This window comes from Thrips palmi, unplaced genomic scaffold (genome assembly GCF_012932325.1).
Source record: "Thrips palmi isolate BJ-2018 unplaced genomic scaffold, TpBJ-2018v1 HiC_scaffold_2, whole genome shotgun sequence".
NCBI classification, from domain to species: Eukaryota; Metazoa; Arthropoda; class Insecta; order Thysanoptera; family Thripidae; genus Thrips; species Thrips palmi.
The window spans coordinates 4,614,514-4,640,740 of NW_023144629.1; the positions used below are offsets into that span (position 1 = coordinate 4,614,514).

The window sequence follows — 26,227 nt, forward strand, 5'->3', positions numbered from 1 at the left end:
GACTTAAATTCCTAATCCGGTCGCCATACTATAATAGAGTTATTTACACTTGTCAGTCACATTGATCCTCCAAATGAGATCGGAATATGAAGATAATTTATCTATACTCAAGATACAATTTATTCACTTAAGTATCATACATCACATACATGAATGAATACCATTGAAGGCTAAGAAAGTCATTACGTACTAGGAGTACCCTGACACAGGGAAACAATAAGAGAATGCGTAGAAAATTTTATTTTCTCTTACAATTATGCAGCAGTTTTACCAGCTGTGATTCCAGGAGACTGTCTCCTGTAGAGTTCATTTGATTCTCACTAAAGCATTGACTAATTCACAGTCACACAGAATATGTCCAACATTTCCAGGGAGGTCCAGGCTATCAATGTAGTTGCAGTACAGAATCAGAACATCAAAGTCTGTTCCAGAGCTGTACAGATGTCACTGATGTCACAGAGCTGAAGGAAGAATGTCTGATGTATGCTTAATTGATGACTCGGAGTTACGGAATAAACTCAGGGGAGTCTCCCTTCTTGGCATTTTTTCGATCGGCTCTCGTAGAGCCGGGAAGCCATTCTCATTTAACCAGTCCCAGTTTCTTTGCTTCTATTTCATAAATAAGAAGTCGCCACATTTTCACAACAAATACCTCAGCTTCCTCATCAAGCACCTGCAAAAGAAAAGTTGTAACCAAATGAGTGAAACTTATTTTTCAGGAAAGAAACAAATGAATGAGTCTAAACGCAACACACCATTTGAACATCATCCAGAATGCCTTGTGGGGCACTTCCTGCCAAAACTTTTGAGCAAATAAAATCAACTAGAGTGGGTTCCGGTTCTCCTATATACTCAATGATCTTCTTGTTAATCCAGGGTCTTATCCTCTTTTCCATTAAGGTCTACAAATAAATCACAAATAACGTCAGCGATCTATAGTTTCCCAGAGGAGTAACAAACACAGTATTAGAATAATACATACATTATCAACAGCGGACCAGTCAAGCTCATATCCAAATAGAGCTTGTTTCTCAGTTGGGATCTTTTCAATAAGGGATTTGATATGCTTCCTCTTTTCTTCAGCTATTTTGTTTTGCTCATCCTTCTTTTCCTTTTCTTTATCCTTTTCATCTTTCTTGTCATCTTTGGTTTTCTTCTTTTCATCACCATAATCTAAACATGCAGTAGAATGCACCTTAGTTTCTAATGAACTGGAGGATAGAAAGCAGTAATGGAGTAAATCCAGCAGACTTACCCAATGGAATGAGCTTCCGTTTCTTTCCTGATCCTAGACTGCTGTCCTCGTCATCATCTGTGTTAAAGGCTTCCTTGACACCCATCTTCTTCTTTTCTTTCTTCTTGAATTCCATTTTAGCTGGAGATGTCCAATCATTGTGAGCTGTAGTTACCAGAGTACAAGTCAGTAGGTAGCAAAAATTACCACGTTCAGAAGGACAAATACTGTGTAGTTGCTCACCGTTAGATCCATTGCTGGCTGGAGGGTTGAACGGCTCATCATCAATATCCATTTCGGGAGGCCCATCATCATATTGGTGATCATCACCAGGGGAGCTGAGAGTAGGACTAGCAGGTCCAGCCGCAATTGATCCTTGTCTATGGTGGTGGTGGTGATGATGGTGGTGCTTGTGTCTATGGTGGTGATGGTGGCCATCTTCACTATGAGATTTGCTATCAGAATGGTCACTTCCTCTGCGCCGCTCATGGTCACTTGAGGGATGTTCAGTGCCATCTCGCACCCGCTCTTGTTCCCTCTCTTGTCTATCCAGCTCCTTTTCTCTTTCCCTTGCTGCTCTTTCCATTTCTCGTTCCGCTTCTTTCTGTTTCTCCCTCTCTTTTTCTTTTTCTCGCTGCTTTAAGTTTTCCAAGTTGACATCAATTATAATTTTCGGCTTGTACTGGTCTTCGTGTTCTTTCCGTAACTGCAAGGAAACAAACAATAACAGTCAGTCCAAGCCAAATCTGTTGCTAGGTTACCAGTAAGTCTCCACAGACAGGCACAACAATAAACCAACAGACCTCAACAATGATCCCACAGTCACAGTGAGTCAGAATGGCAAGGTCAACAAAAGTTAAATCACTTACACGCTCGAATTCAGCACTAGGGTCCACATGCTCCTCTGCATATATTTTGCTCTTCAACTCTTCCAGCTCGTCTTTTTCTTTCTGCCTGTCCCTGGTATCAGCTTCAATTTCTTTTTGCCGCTCAGCAAGCCTTCGTTGAAGTTCCCGACCTCTGCAGATACCCAACACACATGTCACAAATGCATACAAAAGATTAAAATGAAACAAATCACAGGGAACCCACTTACTTGTAGTATTTAACATCGTCTCTTTCATCATCATAGTCCTCTAAAAATTCCTTCAGCTTCTTAGCTTCTTTTTCTCGCTCCTCTTCTTTCAGCCTATCTTTCTCTCGCTCCTTATCCAGGTCCTTGATCTTTCTCCTTTCTCTTGTCTCCCAACTCCTGAGACGTTCTTGATATTGTGCTTCCTTTTCCCTGGCCTTCCGCTCCAGCTTTTTCTTGTCCTTGGCCTCATCCTCTTCCTCACGAGCACGAGCGTATTCACGCTCTTGTCCTTGTCTTCTTGGTTCCTCACGCTCCCGCTCTCGCTCTCGGTCGCGGTCACGCTCCCTCTCCCGCACCTCACGCTCGCGCTCCCGCTCCCGCTCTCTTTCGCGCTCACGCTCCCGTTCGCGCTCTCGATCTCTCTCCCGCTCCCTCTCCCGTTCCCGCTCTCTTTCTCGCTCACGCTCGCGCTCCCTCTCGCGCTCACGCTCTCGTTCCCTGTCGTGAGACCTAAGATTTGAGAAACCGGCAGGAGGTAATATCATCAAATGACTCTTTAAAAATTCTAAAGGATAACAGACTAACAAAAATGGCTTACCTGGAACGGGAACGCCTCCTCTCCCTCGTTTTGCTGTTTTTACTGGAATATGAGCTTTCAATAGACTGACTCCGAGTTCCACGGGTACCCTCTCTGGAGTGTGACCTGGACCGGTTGGAACCATCTCTAATGCTATGTGGAGAACGGGAAGGGATCAAACGTTCCCTACTTCTAGATCTGATGGGAGAGACAGAATTGCGTTTGTCTTCCTTCACATCTTTACGGTCTCGCTCTCTGTCCCTCTCCCTTTCACGTTCACGTTCCTTTTCTCGTTCTTTTTCTCTTTCCGCCCTCTCCTTTTCACGTTCTTGGGCTCTGTCCAGTTCTCTTTCCCGTATTTTCTCCTCATATTCCTTCCGCTTACGATCCTGTTCCATTAGCTTCTCTTCCTCTTGCTTCAGGATTGCATGGAAAAAAAGAAGGAAAAGCAGACGTCAATACAAAAGCAAATAAGTACAATGACAAGACCTGCAATAGCCATCTTTCGTACAACCAGCAGAAAAATAATTTAACATGTTCAGTGGTAAACGAGAACCATTTCCTCATAAAGAGGCTCAAAATTGATCTCACTGAACCTGTTCAATCCAATACACAAATTATGAATTAAACAAATGAAGACTACCCCCACATCATAGGTAAGAATTAATATTTAAGATTAATATATAACCCATAGAGCAAATTAAGTCAGAATTGATTGACAAAATGTAACAGAAGTGAGCAGTAACAGATTTCCAAGAAATGAACGTCTATAAAAAGAGAGTTGGAATATAGAATACAGTCTACAAAAGACAGATTTCATGGCAATTTTCAAGGAATTATTGCAAGCAATAGATTGATTTGCAACTTAAATAGAGTAGTTCCTGCTACAGGCATTTTTGTTTTCTTAACTGGTTAATTATAGTTCTTTTAAAGATTGAAGGTCTCAAAAGTATATAATTTAAGTCTAATGCAGTGCATTGGTCAAGTGTTAGAGTGACTGTGTGAATAGTAAACATGTGATATAATGCAGCACTTCCACCCTCTACACCTAGTCTTCGCACTTCCTGAGATTACTGGGATAGAAACATTTGCTTTAAGAGAAAAAAGAAAGTAACTGAGAGAGCAGACCATCAGAACGATACCAAACAGATGGAAACAGCGCATGAAGGAGGTCAGACGAAATCGGCCATGTTCTGAATGCTTCTGGTAACCTGTTACCTTCAAAACATTCAAAACCTTCAAACTGTGGAGATCATGGAAGAACTAAACCATGCATGAGAAGGTTTATTTAACTAAAAAAATTAGCATCTATTCAGAGAAAATATTAAACTGATCTATTACCAGTTTGAGAGAAATTTAATAATTAACTCATGATACAAAATGTTACATTACATGATTGTTTAAGAATGGAATTCCACTAACTGACCAACAGAGTGAAAAACTGAAATTAATTAATTGATACACCAAGGGTCATAGTTTCAATCTTGTATCAAAACTGAGAGTAGAGAAAAGAACTGAAGTCTTTAGAATTTAAGTTTTTGTGTTATATTCAACCACAAAGATCTTTAAAAAAAAAAAAAAAAAAAAAAAAATGGAATGAGGGGAACATTGGGGTGGCCATTAAGGAATCATATTTGATTTCAATTTGCAAGGGAACACTAGGCCTGGACTGATGTGCACCACAAATGTTTTCTCTTAGTAATCGCACAGATTGAAATCATCCTTAGTATAAAATACTACTATAACAAAAATAAACATACATTGTTTTACTTGAAAACATTGCACAAGGGTTATGCTCTTTGATGAATAGCCAAATTAACTAGTATAAAAACAAATGCTTAAGAAAGGTCATAACAGTCCAGGCCATGGAGAGCAAAGAGGTCACGTTGTCCAACTGATGATCAAGCTACTCACCCATCCTGACACAAAACAATAGCGAGCTGCGCGATGGTCCTTCCGCAACCCAAACAATTTGCGTCTCCCTATAGTTTATAAGGAATATCCACGTGTCACCAAAGTAACAAAATTGTAAGACTAGATAGCTTAGAACTTTATCCACTTTAAGTTAAAGTAGATTGAGAGAAGTAAGGCCAGAAAATTTAACAAAGTGGAATTTAAGAAGACTTCCCTTTAAAAGTAAGATATTCAAATGGAGATGATGAAAGAGAGTTGAAGAATTTTAAATCAGCCATCCCACACTACTCAAGTCAATTACAATGAAAGGAAGAAATGAAATTAGACATTAAAAAGCTTTAGCTTACCTTCATTGTCTCTCTGAATTTTCCTATTTCTCTAGTGATAAGGTCTCTCTTCCCCTCCTCAATATCAGCATCATCTAAGTTCTGGAAAGTAATAGAAATGTCACATAAAGTCAAAGGCTTAAATTATGCATGTAATATGAGAAACTCTAACAGTTTTCAAGATACGTACAAGAGAAATGTCCCCATCCTCACCCGCTCCATCTCTACTTAATTTTAACAATTTTTCCTGTGTCCGAGAAATTTTACCGCGATCTTTCACTGTAACGAATAACACATTTAATGAAAGCACTAGTTTAACGCTACAGAAACAGTCACTTTACTCTGCTATTAAGCCTACTTGATCGATCTTTAGAACCTCCATGAGAGGAATTATTGAGATCAGGTTCAAATTCATGGATGATGGTCCTTATCCTTTCCATTGCTTGTCTGTCCATTTGGCGCATGTCTTCGCTCAGGTAATCATCTTCATCAGCTGCTTCATCTTGAAGTGGAGAACCACTGGACCCCTTCTCCCGCTTTTCAGCTAGAAACAATGTATACAAGGAGTGTATGTAATAATATTACTAATAGTTAAAAAAAAAAAAACAATGAATAAATTAACACAAAAAAACTGCTTACCTTTGTATTTGTCAAGGTCTGTCTGTGTTTTAGCATCAACTTTTACCACTAGTTTTTTATTGCCAACTTCCATATCATGTAGAAGACGAATGGCTCTAAGGGCTGAATCAGGACCAGCAAACTCACAGAATCCAAAGGCTGAAACAGATTTAATTTCTTGTGATAAAAAAAGACTATAGTATTAAAAGCACAGGTTACTTATGAAGATTCAAAACAGACCTTGAACTCTTTTCCACGATTGAACTGCACCACAAGATGCCAGAATATGACGAATCATTGCGTCTGGAGCCTTTTCAGTTATATTACCCACAAAGACTGTAACTGGAGGACCATCTGAAGGCTCTGCATTACGTTTACTAGAATATGAGCCTCGATCAGATCGAGACCCACTGTTGCCACTTTGTGAGGCGCTTGAAGAGGAATTTTGATGGTGCATTTGAGGCTGGCGAGGCTGATGGAAGCTGCGTAGGGGAGGTCCACCTATGGGAGGCATTGGACCTCCAGCCAGCATCTGCTTTTGCAAAAATTAACACTATTAATGAAAATTTCTTGGGGAGACCAAAAACTTGCACATAAGTTTAATAAGGCTACTAAGTAAAATTAACCTAGAGGCAAAGAAGTAACACAAAACTAATAGAGAAAAAAATTAAGGAACTTTTGGGGAATTCTTGTAATTTTTATGCGAACCCTGCTCAATGAATCTACTGATTGTGGCAAGTACCACTACCAACTTACATGATGCATTGGTACAGGAACCTGCATCAGATGAGAGGGAGGGCCTGTAAAAAATGAGAAACAGTTCTAGTTAAAATTTATGATCAATAAATTGAGTGTTTGTCACTTGAATAGAAGTCTAGAGTAAATAGAAGTACACAAGTGATAGTAGTGTTTTGATTTGAGACAGATGAAGCAATAACAACAACTCACCTCCTATGGGCACATAAGGCATGGACATGGTGGTTGGCATTGGAATGCCAGGGACCATAGGTGGCCTGCCAGGGTACGACATAACCATTCAACAAAATCTGGCAAATAAAAAAAAAAAATCAATAAACAAAAGTAACAAAAGTTCTAGAATATAAAGCACCATGAATATAAGGTGCAGGAAAGTCTTCAGAGAAATACGTAAGAGCCCATCATAAACTGAAGAGAAAATATTACAATGCATGGGCAATACCAGAAATGGATCCGACCAAAATGATGCATGAAGCTAAGTTAATGCATGCTTCCCTTCCAAATAAGTTACACTGCTGTATTGTTAACTTCAAAACATAAAAATGGAAGCGATAAGGTAAAATGTTTATCGCTCAATGCCTTATGCAGGCAGTATGTAAAACTTAGAAATACATCTTACAACAGCCCAAAAAATACTTGTATTCTCTTATACCAGGAAAGGTTGATGTACAGGAAAGCATGTGTAATCTATTTATTCATAAATATATACCTTTTTGAGGCAGTGTCAAGACATAACCCAATCAACAATAAGAAACAAATTTATAATTCATAACAGACTTACCAGAATTCAATTGAAGGCTATTAAAGTGAAAAGATTTCCTACTGAGGAAGTGGCCTATTGATTAGAACATGAATAATTCGACTAAATGGCACACAAACGTCTAAAAAAGCGAAGCTCCGCGCCTGTGACTTTAGAAGCACTCCCTAACAAGCACTCCCCAAAAGAAATAGTTGTTCAGGAAAGTCGTCTCCAAAAATATCACAACCCCACGTGCGCATTCATTGAAAAACAGAAAATCGGCCCCAAGAAATCCAGGGCTTAGAGTCAATTAATAAAATCCTGATCATCTTGACGAATATTAAGGGGAGAACAGACGGCTTCAAGATGGAGGTTTGGTCGGAAGCCGAGCCGAAACGGCATGTATTGCACACCTGCTGCGAGGCTAGAAACCACCTTTGTATGAGAATTAAAGAAAACAGCATTTTTAGATACTTTTGTAATCACACTTAAGCTTTGTCCTAACGCGCATCTTCCTGTAACTTTTGTTCGTTGTTACAAACGAGGTCTGGTTTTTCTTTTTTAACATGAAACATAAGATCCAGCTGAGCTATATGCATTTATCTATCGACGCGATACCCATGACTCCCCTGTGCTTCCAAGGGTCTTCTGCGTCACCTCCCCCCTCTCCCTCTCTCAACTTGCTTGCAGACGTCTGCAAACTCCTGTGTTTGTGATTCACGGATACATTAACGATGAAGATTTCCTTGTTTTTCTACATTGCCGAATAACTGGTTCCTTATATTTTCAACCTTTATCTCGTAAGTACCCGAGGTATCGTCGTTGACCTTGAGTGAACATCGTGTCTTCTGCTCACTCTCTCTAAGCCCAAGGATAGGGTACTATAACACAAGACTGACACGTTGAATTCAATATAAACGGTCCATATTATCATAGCTTAGTTGTCTTTCAAATGTAAACTGTCTAAAGGGTTTCGAGTAACTGTGCCCCATTCCTTAGTTTCAATGCCACAATCCCTCGGGGATCTTACTCAAGCACAGTAAGATGGGTTATGTTGTTTTGCTCTATCCAAATGTCAAAATGTTCATACGTCGTTGTGGTTCCATATTTGGACATTTGCTTACTTTGTTTCTTTAAGGCCCATACAACCCTTAATATCTTAACAATTCACTCCCCGTATAGATTCTTTTGAAAGTGGTGTTTTCTTAATAAGATGCTGTCAAACTTCAGTGTTTAATTAATGAATGATTTTCACTCTCTTCTGTTACTGCAGGTGACTTGTCAAATATTAGCTGAGATTTTCACCTTATCAGGTAATCACCTTATACTCAGGTTTCTTACTCATATTGTAAAGTAACATTGTTGCTTGTACTTTATCATCTTTTTAGCATTTCTTAGCCTTTGCTCAGAACTGAACATCAATCATTTAATTTCAAGTTAATATTTTTATCTGATCAGCCAATTTGTATTCAACTTCAGCCTAACATCATGGGATGAAATAAGATTCACTAGAGTTGCAAAATACCAAAAACTCTGTTCCATTCCTATTTTTGTGCGCTAACTTGATTATTGCATGCTTATAATATGCTGTAGAATGAATGACAGGCACAACAACTTCCCATTCTTAATGCCCTGCTTAGTTGATGTTAAAAAATTTGCTCTATAAGCTTATAAAATTTATATGCTGTAAATGTGCTCTATTTTGTTGTTTTTTTTTACTCTTTTTTTCAACAGTTACGATGTACAAGATTTGCTGAGTTACACTGACTTTGGTCAGTGTTTCACATCAGACGCACATGAGCAGTTTGGTTGATATATTTCTGATACAAGTCTGTAGGCTGTTGGTTGGCCTACCATGGCTGAACAGTGCAAGGTGAGTATAGCTTAGCTTACCTTTTCTCCCCCCTCCTTCTTTAGTCAAAGGGGTTGAAAATTTTATGGTTTCAATTGTGTAACTTGAACAATCAATGTAATTTTCAAAGTCTGTTAGTCGTAGCTGTTATTTTATCCTAGTGGGAGTGGAATGTTCTCACTTCCTGAATTTTGTTTTGAGTTTAGATGGTTTGCTTGCCTTTGATATCTTTATCCATATCGCATCAACTACCAAAGAATCCTCAATTATGTCTCATTCCTATTTTGTAGCCATATGTGTTGTATAGTTATATCTTTTGAAATTTTGTTACAGGATTGTGGCTGCCAGTGTCGGAACTGTGATCAGGGTACCCTGCATTTACATGTTGAAATAGAAAACCTGAAACAACGCCTAGTGGAACGAGATCGACACATTGTTACAATGGAAACTAACTTTCTGTCAGAAGCAGACAAATTTCCAGATGGTGAATATGCAGCCCTTACAGAGGAACTGTTGACGTGGCAAGAGAAATATTCAAGGTACCATTTATTTCTCATAGCAAGTTCATCTTGTGCATGAACCTACATATAAAGATTACCTTATTTGTCGTTGCAGACTTTATGAATCATATAAGAGAGTGCAAAAAGTAAATCAGGGGCTAGAAGATAAACTTTTGAGAGTTGTTGATAAATTTGAAAGTGAAAAAGGAGCTCTCACGCGAGATGTTGCAAGTCTTACACAGAGACTTGTAGATGCTCGCTTTAATGTTAATCGTTACCAGGAAGAAAATGTAAGTATCTTTTACACTGACACAATGCATTGATTGACTGAAACATATGTGAACATTCTTTTTCTTGATTAATAAATTATACCCAACACATTCATCTATGAAATAACTTATCTTTTTCAGGAGAGGTACAGAAATGATTTGAACCTAGCAATTCAATTTCTTCAATGTAAACCTGCAAACTTTGTACCTCAAAAATTTGAGCAGGTCTGTTGTCTTACCTCTGTAGCTCTTTGTTTAACATTTATGCTTCATCTTTACATTCTTATTTATGGTTTGTTCTTTTGCAGTTGCCCACTGAATTGCAACAGAAAGTGAGGTCGTACATGTCTAGCAAACGACGACCATCGGAATGTAATGGACTTCCTCCAAAAGTTGAACGGAGAACCATAAAGGTGCCCATTCCTACCTTTCCTCCTACTGCAATGGTTTATTCAGTCAACAAAACACCAAATGGTGAGTTATCACTCGTCACTATCCCATTTGTTATTTTGTAATTATAAATTGTGTGAGGTACAAAAATTTTGCTGATGCAATCACATATTTGTCCTTTAGATAAAGACCTGAGTGATGAAGAGAAAGAAGTAGGGGATGGAAAGCCACCCGTTGACATTGTCTCAGCTGCAATACTTGCCAAAATTTTAGAGGAAAGAGAACGAGAAAGACTTCAAATGAAACATTGCTCATCTTGTTGTTGTCCCTCACTCATGATGAAGGTATGTCTGGCTTTATGACTCACCTACCTTTTTCTGGACGACAGTATTATAATGATTCCTCTGTCTATTTTCAGGTTGATATTGGTACACAAACAGAAAGTCAAATGCCGATGAGCAACTCTCCTAGTAGTCCTGCAATAATGAATCTGCGATATTCATCATCGCTGCTAGGGAGTGGGGAGGCCAGCCAGGTTCTTGTATCGTTAGCAGATGACCCGTCTACCTTAGTGATTCCTATTTCTCAGTGCTCTAGTGCGAAACAGTCACCCAGAAGTTCAGTTACCAGTAATGTTTACTCGACCAAATCTGAAGAGGAAGGGATGGATTCTAAAAAGTTAACTTGCTTAAATAATATTAACAAAAGTTTTGAGGCCAGCATTTGGGATGACTGGAGTATTAATTTATCTGATTCGCAAAAACTACAGCATGGTGAAACTATTGCTCAAAGTAATGAAACAACTCAGTCATTTGCAAGAAAGGATATAAATATGCCCAAGGTTTCAGTTAATAACAGTCCTGGTATATGCAGGGTGAATTCCACTGTAATGCCAAGTTCAGCAGGGTCACCTTTAGTTTCCAGTTGGAGTAGGATTGACACGTTTTCTTCAGAAAATCTCACTAGCAAAAAAATGAAGATGAAAAGCAAAGTTACCAATAATCAGGATAACATGTTGAACCCTATCATGATCAAGGCCAATGAAAGCACAAAATCTAATGATGCCAATTCAGGCTGTGACCTGACTCTACCTAAAGATGGGGGCAAATCTGATCTGAATTTTAGCAAATTTCAGCATAACCCAACTTCAAAATTGAATCAGACAAGATTACTACCAGAAACAAAACTTTTTGCTTCTGGAGATACTGTTGAAGTTCATCCTATGGATTCCTTTATGTACTCCATTGAGTGTGAAAAACGCTTAGGTCCAACAACGGTAAAAAACTCCTCTCAAGTTGCAAATTCTTCTTCCCCTCCAGCCACTGATAAAAAAGAAAAAGAATCAAGACCATCTGGCCCACGTCCCTGTTCTTTGCGATTCCAAGCAGGCTCAAATAATATTCTCCTTGATAATGCACAATCTTATGAGCCCATTCTCTATACCAGTAGACAAGCCAATTCAAATATTGCAGCCACTCCCCAAAAGGCAAATGATGCATTAGTCCATACAGCAGGAGCTCGTTTAGAAACTACGTCAAGTGTTGATGATTTACTAGGCCCTACGAATGCACCAGATCCTTCAGGAGGTAACCAAAAACTGCTACAAAGAGCACTTAGTAATAGGACAGAAACTGGTGTCTAAGATGTCCAGTTTACATTAGTAACAATTGTAACCATAACTTATATTCTTTTTTATTAGTTACTGATCTATGCAAAAAAAAAAAAATTGTATTTTGAGTATTCTGATCCCCATTTTTCTCAGAATTGTTCCTGGTAAAAAGTAAGTCTAATGCATAGTAAATTTAAGAGATTTTCAGTTCATACCGAATATCTGAGGTCTAGTCTCACATAGATGTGGACATTTGACTTTAGCAAATGTCTACTTAGGTATAAAAGAAAGATTTTAGTGTACCTGTCAACAGTATTGATAGGAATGTTGTGCAAAGCAATGCTGCTCTTCCATATTTTGTCTACCGGTGTCTATTTTTAAGATACAATTAATGATTCCATCTTCCAAAAGTCTGATTGATCTTTTCCTCTACTGTTCCATTTTAACTAGTTTAACAGTTTCCTGCATACATTAAATAGTGTTTTTACAATATTTGATCCTATTCTTCAGAAAAATCCATGTTTTTTATGCTGTCGAGATCTCATTGCTCTGAACGTTTTTTGTTTTGTTTGACAAGGCTCAATTTTGAAGTAACTATGTGACCACAAGATTGATTATGGTACAGAGTGCTGTTACGTAATTTATTTCATTTTGAAACAACTACCTGATGAACTTTTAATGAAAGCAAAAGACAGAAATAATGTCAGGTTATTGTTCCTTTGGATGAGGAAGTATTCTCAACTATCAAGTGGCATTGAAGCTCTTAGGTTTGCACTGATTAGACTTCTGTGATCCGACTAGAATTACTAACCTCTAGTCTAGTGGAGTTGTGAGTGTAGGATTTTGTCATGCATTGTGTAGTGTACGAATGCTCAGAGGCAGGGTTCCGCCTTCACTGTCATTAAGTTTTTTTTTTTTTTTTTGTTAAACTTTAACTAGTTTGGTTGTTTGTCCTGGAATACATATGTTTTCAATGTCCACATTTTTATTTTAATTGTTGGTTATTTTTTGGTGTATTTTACGTTGTTCTGTTTCTTTAAATGTGAAAGGCCTCCTTCTTAGTACCTTAGCATTCCAATTTACATGGTTGCAATATCAGAGGGGATTTGCCCACGCTCACTCTCTTTTCTTTCCATGTTATAATTTTCTTGCCTCTCGAAAAGAGAATGGATTTTAGTCTGTTACCAAGTTTTCAAAGAAAGGAAAGATACTGGAAGGTTCTGTGATGTTTTTCTTTTACATTTGGATATTGTTGTTTCAATAAATTGTGCTTTTTTGGGGGAGGGGGGGAGTTTGAAATAAACATCTGCTCATAAGGAATCTTAGGAGAATTATTTCTTTCCCTTCCACGATTTTATGTTCTTTTCGGTACTCAAGAAGATCGCAAGCGCTTTTTTGCGCCTCCATGCGGTGGTCTCTCCCTTTTGAAGCATTTGAACGTCCCGCCTCTTCGCAATCCTGGTCCTCCCTCATGCCTCTCGTCCCTCAACGCGCTGATTGGTTCATTCACGGGCTGTATTTGTGTACAAGGCGGTGGGATATGGCAAAGGCAGTGGCCAGAAATCTGACGTGGATTTGAGCGAGTGGCAGAGCGCCGTCTGTCTGTGTATCCTCGCCCAAGCAGACGGCAGCGTCTCCGTACGTCAAAAAAGAGGCCTTTTCTTCGGAAGTTCGCAAGTTCCGTCGCAACCCCTTCGACAATGTTTCTCTGGGATTGGGTTACCGGTGTACTGGGCTACCTGGGCCTGTACAAGAAGTCCGGCAAGCTGTTGTTCCTGGGGCTGGACAACGCTGGTAAGACAACTCTGCTTCACATGCTCAAGGATGACCGCTTGGCACAGCACGTCCCGACTCTGCACCCTACATCCGAGGAGCTTTCTATCGGCAACATGCGCTTCACCACCTTCGACTTGGGCGGTCATCACCAAGCCCGCCGCGTCTGGAGAGACTACTTCCCCGCCGTGGACGCGATCGTGTTCCTGGTGGACGCCTGCGACCGGGACCGCTTCGTCGAGAGCAAGAAGGAGATGGATGGGCTGCTGACAGACGAACAGCTGAGCAACTGCCCCGTGTTGATCCTGGGCAACAAGATCGACAGGCCGAACGCAGCCTCGGAGGATGAGCTGCGCCACTACTTCGAGTTGTACAACAAGACGACCGGCAAGGGCAAGGTGGCCCGGGCCGACCTGAGGGACAGGCCCCTCGAGTTGTTTATGTGCTCTGTGCTCAAGCGCCAGGGGTATGGTGAGGGCTTCCGCTGGCTAGCTCAGTACATCGACTGAAAGTGCTGACCAAAGTGACGATGGGCCTGGGACTATACTGGTGTGCATCGATTGTGTTATGTCATTGATGTGTTGTTTGCAAAACGAATAGGAATCGTGGAGAATGCAGTTTGACCGCTGCTTTGAAGAACTGTCGCAAGATTCCAATGCTTCCAGATACAATTTTGCTGGAGTTATTTTGCCAGAGAGAAAATTAATGAATTAATTGATATTGATCTGATGTTAAGAATGATATAATCTTAAACATTTCAGAATCAGACGAGAAAATGTATTTTTCTAAATATTGGCTGAGTAATGAAATTGCTCAAGTTTATCTTGCTACAAACATTTTGAAAAATTCCTGTTTAATTCTCTGAAATCGAAAAAAATTGCACATTCTCACTCTTTCAGACTGAAATTTGTATGTCTTCTGTGATCCTGTTATATGAGGCCTATTTAAATACTTGATTTCATGGAGCTCCTTTAAGGTTTTTCTAAATCTGTTTATAGTTCGTCTCCCTTTTTTGTTTTCAACCTTGCTTCTTTCTGCCTTGTTTACGTCAAAATTTCAGATCCCCTTACAAAGAAGGGTTTGATAATGCAATCAGATACTACTTTTGATAATTTCTGTTAAGTATGTTTGGGTACCAACTCAAAGTGCCATTTTCATATCATTGCTTTGTTTTTATGTCTTCACATTCTACCTATGGCTGTACGTTGACTTCTCTATTTATTGAACGACTTATTTCCTTTTTTAAACCATTCCAATTAGTTAAGTCCAAATCTGTCTGAGACAATACATTCAGGAAAACAACCATAATCATCCATGGGTATTGAGGCTATGTACTAACTGTATATTGCTGAACCCGTATATAAAGAAGTGCAGCTCAGTTGGTGATGTACATGTGTCAGACTCCAGGTTTTTATTGTTAATATTTAGAATTGCTTGTTTGGGCAGGATAATCCTGCCTCTGACTCTGTATATAAGGTTGTGAAGCTGTTGCTTAACTGTAACTCCTGCATTTGTGTCAAACAATGTCTTAATCCTTTCTTAAGACGTCATGTTCTGTGATCAAGTAATTTCAGGTGTAATCCCAAAAGTGAAATGATGCTTCTTTTATAGTTAAATATTATATAAATTTTAATTATAACTCTAATGGTCATTACTTTAAACCCCATCTTTCCTTGTTTTTTTTCCCTTAGCATAATTAAATGGTTTTATTTAGGGGAATGAATAACAGCGGTAGTAAAGAAGGTACATTTAATTTCTTTCAAATGATTCAAATGGGAGGCTTAATTAACCAAACAGTCTTCAGTTCATATTTTAAAACTTCACAAACGCACATACTGCAATAAAAACAATACACAAGGGTTCTAAGAAAAAGACATCAATAAAAGAAGTGGAATGACAACTGGAAAATCAAAGAGCACAAAGGAGAGAAAGTTCACAAATGGCTATTGTTGACTGCTCAAGAGACAAATGCAATTTGAAGACGACCCTACACAAGTCATAGAATATTTAAATGCCATTCAATGTAACAATTCATGGACTTGGATATTACATTAGGTTCCTGGTGTTAACACCCTGAACCTTGCACAGCAGCTCAACCAACAATAGACTGATAATACATATTGAATGTATGGGGTTGCATAGTTACTGCCATACAATACTTTGATTAATCCTTGCTAAGCATACATCAATAAATGCAGGAAAAGTCTCATGTCGGTCAATTGCAGAGCACATGATAAAAGAAAAGTTTTAAATTTTTTGGTTTGGTGTATTCACAGTGCTGCTAACAGTAAAAGCACACAGCCATAAAAAAATGAACTGTGGAATACGCTACCTTATGAAAAGTTGTGATGTTAAAAAGTTTACCATTGCCTAAAATTTGTCAAAAACATTACATGTGTTGACACTAATATGTTATGGTCTTCCCTGACCCTGGGGTCACATCAGCAATCACTGAACACACATACATAATACAATATCTACAGGCACAGAAAGTCTAAAAAATATAAGGTTAGCAATACCATCATAAGATATGTTAGATAATAGTTGCAGAAGTTGGATGTTTTTGGAAGAAGCCAATATGGCACTCACTGTTATGCAAAGTTCTTCCAGAATAAGATTTGAGGATCATGAGATTTGCTTCACAATAAATGTTATAGTAATCTTTACACTGAGCATCAAGACAAGTATCTATCTTTAAGGGGTTCTGCTACACCATCGCTCAAAGAATCCCCCAAATAATTTGAGAAATACCTTTTCCACTATCCTAGATTTATAATGTTGCTTATTTATTTAATTTCATTTTCAACAAAAATAAAGTAATGATCTTGTCTAAGTATATACAATCAAAATTCATGAAATGCTGCATTTGGTTGTGTTTTACACATTGCCCTCCTACACCCTGGAGTGAACTAGGAATAGGAAGGCTGATGCTTAAATCTTGAACAGATACAGTAATACAGCAAAATTCATTGTTGAGATTGGAACATTCAGGACAGGAAGACAATTTCTTGAAAAAGTAGCATGGGAACATCAAAGTGATGGTATGAAAATAGAACACTAGAAGTTGCAGCATCATGACAAACTATATCCCTGAGCTTTATCTAGACTTGCATGAAAATAAATGAATGCTAGGAGCAGAAATCTATGGAAACTGCATTGAACAATAGAGGAAATATTACAAACACAAAAGTTCCCCCCAAAACATTATTTTGCACTTCCTTCATCCAATGTTCAACAAGCCTACCAACTGAGGCCGCAGATACAATGAAAAATTTCTAGACAATTATCAGTCAATTTATAATAATACTTTCTTTCTTCTTTTGAGCAGACAGTTTTGATGAGCTAAAAGTTAGTAGCCCTCAATCAGTTCCTAAAGTAGAAGTACTAGAAGTACAATTCTTTGGCATAAACAAAAATTAGCAGATCAAATTCTGCTGAGAGGGATCCCTTCTTTGCACTTATTGACCTTGGAGTGCAATCCACTTCAGGAGTTGAGCACAGACAGAATACCGTTGCCTTCAGTAGCTGGCTTCATGTCCAGCAAGGATGTAGAGGTCCATTCCTTCTGGCTCAGTCAGGGTTCCTCCTCTTGAGACATCACTGCTTAAATGACTTTCCAGCATCACAGCCCTAAAACACATTTTGACCACAGGTTAAAATGTTGTAAAATTACAAGTAAACAAAATTCACCCACACCAAAGAAAGCAACGTACTTATCACTCCCCAATAATCTATAAACTCTGCTAAGGTCATTGATTTCTTGAGTGATTTCACCATTTTTCAGACTGCGTCCAGTCATTCCATTTTTGTGGAATGCAAGCACGCTGTCTGGAAGACAAACTGAAAGACAAACAGATACATTCAACAGATTGGAACAGAACAATAGCACTTCACTAAAATAAAGATGGCTGGTAGAGCACACTGACCAACTGATTGAACACGAAAACTGAAGTTAAGTTCTGAAACTTGTTTTCTGCTATTACGTAATTTCCCTTCAAGCGTCACAATTTTTACAGTACCTGAAATTTGAACAGGGCATTTTAAAATAAGAATTAAAGTGTAAAAGAAACAATAAAGACAGGAAATAAAAGTGGCAACTTACTATCATAACACACAAGAATGGCGTCTTTGTCCAGCTGTGTGAGTTGAACAACCTTCACATTTTCCCGTCTAGGGATCACAGTAGCTAAAAATTTATTTTAAACAAGAAAAGTTTTAGTATTTAAAAACACTTAAGTGTCCTGCTTGCAAATTTAAAGCACAAGAACATTTAAGCATCTCAAAACTTGAAGTGAAAGCCTAAAAAGAGAACTCACCGGCTCCGTCCATGTCTTCAAGTTCATCACTATGGAACCAACTTGACCCAGAGTTCATGTTGATAAGATCAAGTTTGAGTCGATCAGTTTGATACCCTCGCTTCACACTAACACAAACCATAGGATACTCCATTTCTGGGGTGATTATCATCTCAAAAACAGACAAGGGTGAGGGCAGCGGGCATTCACAGTGCTAAAAATTAAAGTTTACAGTTAGAACTGAACACAAGATATTCAAAGACATGGAAAAGATGACAATGGGGTGAATATAAAAACCACCCACTACTCAATGAGAATCTTACCTTTAAATGCATAAATTTGTTAAGTGGGTCATACCACTGCATTAGAAATATGCCTGTTGGTGATGCCCCACACAGATACTTGTAACCATTGTAGGGATTCCGTCCAACACAACAACGTGAACAACCCTTAGTGTCTGGAACTTTGGTAGTTAATGCAAATTTACGCGGAACCAGCCGCTCAGGTATCTTATTAACATGCATTGAAAATCTGTGGGACTGCTTTCCGTGAAGAGCTAAAAGGTCATGCCTATAAAGTTGTGGCGTCTTGCCTGCAACAATGTACATCACAACAGTTATTGAGTCAACTAAGAATGGGTGTTGGCAGGAAAATTACTAGGATAGGATGATCTTACTTACCTGACAATGACATAAGCACATCCTTGATGACATACATCCAGGTTGTGCGCCTTGCATACAACTGATCAATAGCAGTCTCATGCAACTCATTGAGGTTCAGGTTATAAATGCCTTCCTCTGCACCAATGAGAATGTGCTGATCCCTGGTGTCTGGATGAATCCAACTTGCAGTGCAGTGGATTCTTAAAGGACAGCCGTTGAAAACCTGAGAAAGAAATACTGTCACAGTCACAGACAACAGCAACTTTGAAAATGCATCATGTGCTGCCGTTGAGATTCACATACCTTTGAAAAGCAGGCTCCCATGTGCACTTTAGGAGTTGGAGGAAGTCCATTGCTAGCTGGTCTTGGAGGTGTATGCCTCTTTTTGTCCCTCCGCCGAGGAGGAACCGGGGGCGTGTGAGGGATCAGGTCGGGTTCAACAGGGGCACCAGAAGCATCCCCATCACCTTTAAGTGAAGCATCACATTAAATTACCATCATATAATAATATATATCTCCCACTACTTAAATTTAAAAAAAAAAAAAAAAAAAAAAAAAAAACAGTAACAACTTTGCAACTTTGCAATTGCAACAACTTTCCTACCATTGACTGATTTATTCTCAGATGCTCTACTGTCACTTAGAGATCTTTGCCGTTGTCCATTCAATGTAAGAGTAGCAGTCAATCCTAGAATCTCATCCACTGAGCTATGGCGGCGGGGGGATCCACCTGTGCCTGAAGGCATAAGACAAAATTTTATATACCAGAAGAATACCTGTTTTAAATGGCCCTACAAAAATTACAAAAATGAAAAATAATTAGTTGAAAATGTATCACGTCACAAACTTACCTGATGTGGCAAAATTTTGATTGTACTGGCCACTCATTGAAGACTCTCCCATGGGTAGGGTGGCTCTGAAACACAAAAAAGGCATACATGATCCAAATGTGTCAAAACCAACATGAAAGGAGAGCAATGCACAGAGGTAAGGATTATTCATATAAATGGCAAGTTCTCTGCTATTTTTGATACACTACATCTTTCTCATACACACATTGATTGGGCACATACATGCATATACATACACACAGAGAGGGTGAACCACATCAAACCACACCGGAGTCATGACCTCCAAAACAGCTGAACTGCATGGCACACATCAAAACCAAAGGAAAACCAAGCTCCAAGAGACAGCAGATGTCAACGCGACTATAACACTTTGACATCTGAACTTAAATGAAACTATGTACCGCAGAAATAGTTACCCAAAGCAGGTCAATGAACATGGTTAGGAAGTAGCTCAACAAGCTGGGCTGACAGAACAGGGCTAAGGGTCGTAAATGGACTTTGCCTGTTTAGCCTGGTTTTACTACTACTACTTACTGCAGAAAAAACTGCTCATCCTGTGCAGACAGCTTGTACGGGGAGTTCCCCCTACAAACAAAGATGAGTGGACAAGACCATAAGTGCATGTACTCAGTGAATATGCAGAAACATGCCTTGCTTGCCTCAAAAACAATAGGGTAAGAAAGAGAAAATTGGAACAGAAAAAAAATGAAAGAGAGAAAAAGACAAAAGTGGAACAGAAGATAGAGCATGTGCATGCAAATGGCAGAGGAGCAGAAGTCTTGAGATCAAAAATTGAGACTTGATAAATTTAAAATTTCAAAGACTATTTGAAAGCCTTGTCCTCTACAAATCATTTGGATTTTACTGTCTGAAAATAACTGCCTACATAAATTGACATGCTTCTTAACCAAACATGCATAACTCCTGCATGCACAATCTACATCTATAGTTTTTTGTTTAAATATAAAGGCTCCAAAACTTCAACTTTTTTCTATATTTTTGTGGTTGAGGAAGTACATTATTAGTCTTCCAATTGATTGAATTTGCTCCTAAAGATATCATGCTTAGTTTATTATATGTCTCTTTAATTTAAGAATAGGTAAGTTTTGTGCATTGATGATACATATAACATGAACAACAATTAACAAAACTATATCATACACTACCTCATAACAAGTTCTTCATCTATGTACTGCAGCAAAGTCCTGCGCAACAGGAACAAAACCCATGGTTGAAACAAAAGAAAATAGGAGGGATGTATACATAAATGTAACAAATAGAGCATAAGAGAAGATTTATCACTTTTTTTTCTCTTTGTGATAATGTACAAGGATGGGCAAAATAGTAAGTTCAGTGAACAAACAGCAATAGCAAAACACACCATCCATCTCAAAAGAAATTTCTACACATACTCAGTCCAATACTGTATTTTTAAAATGGTGATCCCTGGCATAACAAAACCATTACTAAAGATGTCAGGAGCATGCAGAAAAAAAAACAGTTAAAGGCACATGCACTACATATTAACTAACCATATGCTTATGCCAGAAGTTTACACAAGAACTTCAAATAATATGTCAAAAGCAAATGTTATCTACTAAAGCTCAACTAGAAACACTTCAAAAACGAAAAGATGAGAACAGAAATAGACTGAAGATTTTATATACATTTCAACCAACTCATGAAATCAGCCCAAGAAAATTAAGAGAACTAAGCCACACGCATGGTCACATCATGTGCAATTATATTGAAAGCAAGGAAGAGTGCAGTAAGAAGAGTGGGCTCATCCATCTACAGTCTGATTGACCTCCATCCAGCTAGTGAAACAACAAGAGGGATCAGAATATGTCCTAAGTAGAGTCATAGAATTCTGGACACTTCAAGCATGTTATTTCATTGGTTATGTTACAATCGTAACAACTTTGGGAATAACCGCTTTCAAACTGTCAGTAGACACACCACTCACTGTCAATGAAATTTTTGTACCTTAAAGTCATTTGAAAGAAAGATGCACCACTGCAAGGAAGGTAGGACTTACGACACATGCATCCATGACGTTGCATTTCTGAATAGTGTCCTGCGTAATTTGCAGCATAATTTGCAGCATGAGGGGCTGCATAGGGTGCTGGATAAGGAGCTGCATAATGTTCTGCAAAGTTTGTAGCCCTTCCAAATCGCTTACTGATCCTAGGTATACAACCATATATTTGTCAGGACAATTGGGTTATGAACAAGGCAAATGAAAGGACGAAAGAGTTAAGGTGACAGTCAGGGTAAGAATTGCCATGGAAATACTTTGGCCTGGATCCAAGTCCGAGCTCACATCTACATAACATGCTGGATCTACAGAGGGTGCTACGTGGCAAAATAATATTCCACTGCTGAAAACATTTTGTGATTTGCTTAACAATTTTCTTAGCAATGTGCACTTGAAAGAGTGCACGTTGATGCGGAAGGAAACCCATAATTTCCTTTCTGACACAGCAGTGCCAAGATTTATGGTGACAACAGCATCAAACTTTCGAACGTCCAAATAAACAGGGGGTATTTTTTTCAACAATTCACATGCACACGCATCATAAAACGGCCCAGATGTGCAAAGACAAGGCTAATACAACAATGATAATTGAATAAACACACCTGTTTGACAAGCTGCCGGAGGATAGGGAGGAGTGTTGGGGAGGATAAATGAGAGAGGTACTGTACGAAGAGACACAACTGTTGTACAATTAACACAGCAAAGACCTGAATGAAAAGCTATGCTCTAAACCATTTAAGAAAAGAAAAAAAAGTAAACTAGAAATGAAGATGTAGAGTGTTGAGATGACGCTTGGGACACTTAAATTGTATTCTTCCTCACTTCCACACACAAGCAGAATCCTACACTTCAGGTCTGAAGAGGTCATCCTGTCAGAGCGATCCACCACTTAAAATCACCGCAAGCAAGCAGTACACTCATCAAGACAAGTGTTCCATTACCAACTACCTATCAAATACATGGTCACAGAGGACACCTACAACTCTAAAACATTTAAGGAATAAACATTAAAAAAAATTGACAAACTTAATCTAGAAAGGGCATGAATATACAAGGTACTTTAAAAATTTGACAATGAGTTTAATATGTTCAGAAAAATAATGAACATCTTCTAAAAACTTTGGATTGGAAAAGGTTTGTGCACTTAAGCTTTTGTGGGAAGCTTGGTAAAAATGAAGCTTGTATTGGGGTACCCATGCGTTGCTTCGCTGCATCCACATCACCAAGAAGTGCTGATAAACGTGTACACATCAAGAGAGCACCACGATTCAGAGAAGTGGGCGTGAGATAACCCCTACATGCACCAAGCTAAGACCACATACATGCGCTTCAGAAAAGAGGGATGGTAATCTTGCTTTCTTCGTATCAGAGCAAAAAGCAAATCAGAGGGACCTTTCACAGTAAAGAGTATGAGCTCTCTAAAATGCTTGAGCAAAAATTTACAAACTAGACTCTTAATTGAGGGATCTAATACTCATCTACAAAAGGGAAGGTTCTAGCCTGATAAATTCTCCATGGATTCAAATGAGATGATTTAAACTCGAACTGAGGAACATACATAATTGAATGCCATGTGAAGTGTAGAATATTGATACTTACTTCTCACTGCCGCTTTCAAAGATGTTTCCTTTAGCCCACTCATTACTTGTATCACAGTCAGGGTCATTCTAGAAACATGTAATTATTGTTATTTCTATTACACAATATTAAAAAGTAGAATTAAGTTGATAATTTTTGGAAACTATTTCCTTTAAACTTACATCAAGAGTATCTAAAACATCAATCACATCCCAATCAGGGTACCTAGATGATGATGGCTGTTGGTTGGCTCCCTCAGCATTCCCGCCTAACAGGTACAAAAATAATTTTACTAAATTTGCTGGTGGATATAAGAAGCTACAAAAAAAAGACAGTGGAGCGAGAAAAAAATCAAGGAAGATTTTGCTTCCTTGAATAGGCAATACCTTGTTGTGACGATAGTCTTCGTTTTGCACGAGCTGTGTGTCTTGATGCAATTCTTTGAGGTACATTGAGAACAGTCTGAAAGAAAAAAATATAATAAGATTCTAGAAACCAAAGCTTGCTCATATGTAGTAAAGAAACGCAAGGACAGGAAGAAAACTCACTCCATCATCATCCACTTCCAAGTCTGAGAACATGTGAGATGGATTATTAACTTTCTGAAGTAGTTCAAGAGCCAGTCTCTTGCTCATGTCACTTTGGAAAAACACATGCTGCAAAGGCACAATCATAAATACGAATGAATCAAACATAATAACTAAAAAGTTAAAACAGAAAAGAAGGAGAAGTGAAATACCTGTAATAATTTGTCAGCAGTTGGCCTCTTTTTTGGATTTTTAGTAAGAGCAGTCTTTACAAAACTGTGAAAAGTAGGACTCCATTTGTCTCGGTCCTTCAATGCTGGCGGTTTGAATCCTGACTTGCTCATTAGAAATAATGCTCGCATGGGATGAAGATCAAACATTGGTGGCTGAAGTTCAGCCAATTCTATGGCAGTTATACCAATTGCCCAAATGTCACAAAGCTGATTGTATCCTCCCTTTCGCTCCACAGCTGCAACCTACAAAATGAGAATGAGCATGAACCCTTATACATTTATCTTATTACTGTAGCATATAGTTATTATCACAAATGAGAGGAAAATTACCTCAGGCGCCATCCAATAGGGTGTCCCAATGAAGGATTTCCTTTTATTTATTGTTGCAGTAATCTGGGCGGACACACCAAAATCTGCAAGTTTCACATCTCCATCTTCTGTTAGAAGAATATTGGCACCCTGAAATACCAGAAATGGGGTGATCATGTGGCCTCTTTGACAGTTAGGTTAAAATTAATACAAAAAGACAAGCACTATAGTCAAAATTTAACTGTGCAAATGTAGACACACAACCAAAATGGTAATCCAATGAGTAGAAAAAATTACCTTAATATCCCTATGCATTTTACCCATTCCATGAAGGTAAGCCAAACCGTGGAGAGTTTCTCTACACATGAAGGCTATCTGAAGTTCAGTAAGTGGCCCTGTGACTAAAAACGGGAAAGAGAAAAGAAGAAATTCCATGAGAAAAAAAAAAGCAACATACGTTTCAGTCACCAGGAACATGTAATGTCAATCTTCACGCAAACACACAAGACAATACACTTACAATCCCAGAACATTCAGAAATGCAGCATAACCCAGCGCATCAAAAAAATAATTCTACATACTACTTCAAGAGTTGAAAGTTAAAGGGATCACAGAAGGATGTACTCACTGTGGTAAATATCTTGTAGCGATCCTCCCCCACAAAATTCCATACAAATCCATAGTTTGTCTCTCCTAAGATAACTGCCAAAGTACGCAATTATGTTTGGATGCCTACAATCTTTCATCATTAAAATTTCTTGCTGAATTACAGCAAAGTCATCCCCTGGAAACAAATAGAAATGACCAACTATACTTCTTGACCTAGCAGATGACCAATTTAAACAAACATTTATAAAACGTTCCCTTACCTGGTTCTAGTTTTATGACTTTGATTGCTGCATAATCATTTGTGGACAGTTGCTTAGCCTGAAAGCATAGTTTAATGGGATCTCACAAACTAAAATTTTATAATTACAAAATTAACCGGCAATTTATCTCTAATACTTCGCAGCATTCAGATATTAACTGTAGTAACGCCAAACAATTTTGCCACATTAAATGATAAATGTGAGAGCGCATCAAGGAAATTGCAAAGCGTATTACAATTACGACTCTCAGGGCTTGTTTAACAGTTAATGAAAGAAAACAGCCGAGACAAGAAATAGGAATAAGACAGGAAACAAGTATATTTAAGCTTTCAGAAAGAACTGATAAATAGACAAAGCTGAAAACAGAACAATGAACAGTTTTTATAAGGGAGGTTCGTTCCCCAGAAGTCAGCCAGGACAATGCCAGTTGAATAAGACTAACATAGCACAGCCCTAGCACAGTCTAAAACATGTTCAGTAGCGTGTTTTGCTTCGTTCAAATAAATTTATTCTCTGTCTAAGTGGATAAGGACAATAATAGCCTAGAAGATATTGTTCGTCCGCACCTTATACACGTCCCCATAGGTACCACTCCCGATCCTTTGTATAAGTTCATATTCATCTTGAGGATTTCTTCTGCTGATGTCAGAAGTCAGAGCACTAGGTCCTAGAGCCATTATCACACAATTCAAAGCAATATTGGACAAAATACTATATAAATAATACTAAAATGTAGGTTACACAAAAATTCGCCATCATTTTTCAGAGTACTGTTTCAATCATGGCTGCCAGCACAACAACAAAAGTAAAATTTGTTTTACAAAACAAGACGATTCAAGCTGAATCGAGATCAGGTCCTTCATAAAGGCGCGGGTGGCGCAGATGTGACACAAAAATATTTGACCTGATCTGTGTACTGTTCGAAAGCTGGTCATGTCCTCAGGAAGTAGTGGACACCCTGGAGAGAGAGGAAAATACGGCCACAAGGCAGCGATCAAGGTTTTCAAAAGAGGTCAAAAGTTGTGCTTTTTCGGGAAAGATTTTTCAAAAGCTTCTGTTTATTCAAATAAAGCACTTTTTCTTGGCAGTATTGTTTCGTCATTCCCCTGTTAGATCTCAACAATGTGAGATAAAGCAAACGGAGAGTTAGTTTTGAACTTCGCGCGCGTAGGGAAGTTCATACATTAAACCAACAATCCAATAATTTGTCGGTCGATGTATTCACACGAAAGG

At 38.5% G+C, this 26,227-nt stretch overlaps 4 protein-coding genes across 14 annotated transcripts; 2 read left to right on the forward strand and 2 right to left on the reverse strand.

Moving 5' to 3' along the window:
- Positions 1-96: 96 nt before the first annotated feature.
- Positions 97-7,647, reverse strand: LOC117647114 (RNA-binding protein 25-like). 3 transcript variants are annotated; one of them, XM_034388641.1, is made up of 16 exons: positions 7,282-7,647; positions 6,693-6,790; positions 6,501-6,544; positions 5,985-6,279; positions 5,766-5,903; positions 5,485-5,670; positions 5,317-5,405; positions 5,148-5,228; positions 2,908-3,302; positions 2,331-2,807; positions 2,104-2,254; positions 1,478-1,940; positions 1,256-1,399; positions 983-1,173; positions 756-902; positions 97-673 (listed from the first exon to the last, which is right to left on the reverse strand). In XM_034388641.1, exons 2-16 carry the CDS (start codon positions 6,778-6,780, stop codon positions 581-583), a joined length of 2,982 nt encoding a protein of 993 aa, XP_034244532.1. In that variant the 5' UTR covers positions 6,781-6,790; positions 7,282-7,647; the 3' UTR covers positions 97-580. The 3 variants fall into 3 exon arrangements, with proteins under 3 accessions (XP_034244532.1, XP_034244530.1, XP_034244531.1); XM_034388639.1 differs by having other exon boundaries at positions 2,331-2,819; positions 7,282-7,646; XM_034388640.1 differs by having other exon boundaries at positions 2,331-2,819; positions 5,985-6,276; positions 7,282-7,645.
- Positions 7,648-7,779: 132 nt separating this feature from the next.
- LOC117647118 lies at positions 7,780-13,179 on the forward strand. Of its 3 annotated transcripts, none has more exons than XM_034388655.1 (9): positions 7,780-8,039; positions 8,513-8,552; positions 8,974-9,112; positions 9,425-9,630; positions 9,707-9,881; positions 10,002-10,085; positions 10,169-10,334; positions 10,434-10,594; positions 10,669-13,179. In XM_034388655.1, the coding sequence occupies exons 3-9, from the start codon at positions 9,095-9,097 to the stop codon at positions 11,890-11,892; spliced, it is 2,034 nt and encodes a 677-aa protein (XP_034244546.1). In that variant the 5' UTR covers positions 7,780-8,039; positions 8,513-8,552; positions 8,974-9,094; the 3' UTR covers positions 11,893-13,179. The 3 variants fall into 3 exon arrangements, with proteins under 3 accessions (XP_034244546.1, XP_034244547.1, XP_034244548.1); XM_034388656.1 differs by lacking the exon at positions 7,780-8,039 and adding an exon at positions 8,101-8,159; XM_034388657.1 differs by lacking the exon at positions 7,780-8,039 and adding an exon at positions 8,178-8,278.
- A 228-nt stretch (positions 13,180-13,407) lies between these two features.
- On the forward strand, positions 13,408-15,268 carry LOC117647119 (GTP-binding protein SAR1b-like). The gene has a single exon (XM_034388658.1). The coding sequence runs from the start codon at positions 13,560-13,562 to the stop codon at positions 14,139-14,141; it is 582 nt and encodes a 193-aa protein (XP_034244549.1). The 5' UTR covers positions 13,408-13,559; the 3' UTR covers positions 14,142-15,268.
- A 96-nt stretch (positions 15,269-15,364) lies between these two features.
- On the reverse strand, positions 15,365-25,935 carry LOC117647117 (mitogen-activated protein kinase kinase kinase kinase 5). Of its 7 annotated transcripts, none has more exons than XM_034388647.1 (23): positions 25,561-25,935; positions 24,995-25,052; positions 24,754-24,909; positions 24,423-24,526; positions 24,147-24,275; positions 23,796-24,059; positions 23,605-23,712; positions 23,443-23,518; positions 23,239-23,324; positions 23,078-23,145; positions 21,427-21,627; positions 20,607-20,645; positions 19,975-20,025; positions 19,441-19,505; positions 19,194-19,325; positions 18,893-19,056; positions 18,608-18,812; positions 18,251-18,519; positions 17,949-18,141; positions 17,735-17,818; positions 17,559-17,651; positions 17,346-17,472; positions 15,365-17,262 (listed from the first exon to the last, which is right to left on the reverse strand). In XM_034388647.1, exons 1-23 carry the CDS (start codon positions 25,669-25,671, stop codon positions 17,151-17,153), a joined length of 2,895 nt encoding a protein of 964 aa, XP_034244538.1. In that variant the 5' UTR covers positions 25,672-25,935; the 3' UTR covers positions 15,365-17,150. The 7 variants fall into 7 exon arrangements, with proteins under 7 accessions (XP_034244538.1, XP_034244540.1, XP_034244539.1 ...); XM_034388649.1 differs by lacking the exon at positions 21,427-21,627 and adding an exon at positions 22,081-22,140 and having other exon boundaries at positions 25,561-25,934; XM_034388648.1 differs by lacking the exon at positions 19,975-20,025.
- Between the last annotated feature and the right edge of the window lie 292 nt (positions 25,936-26,227).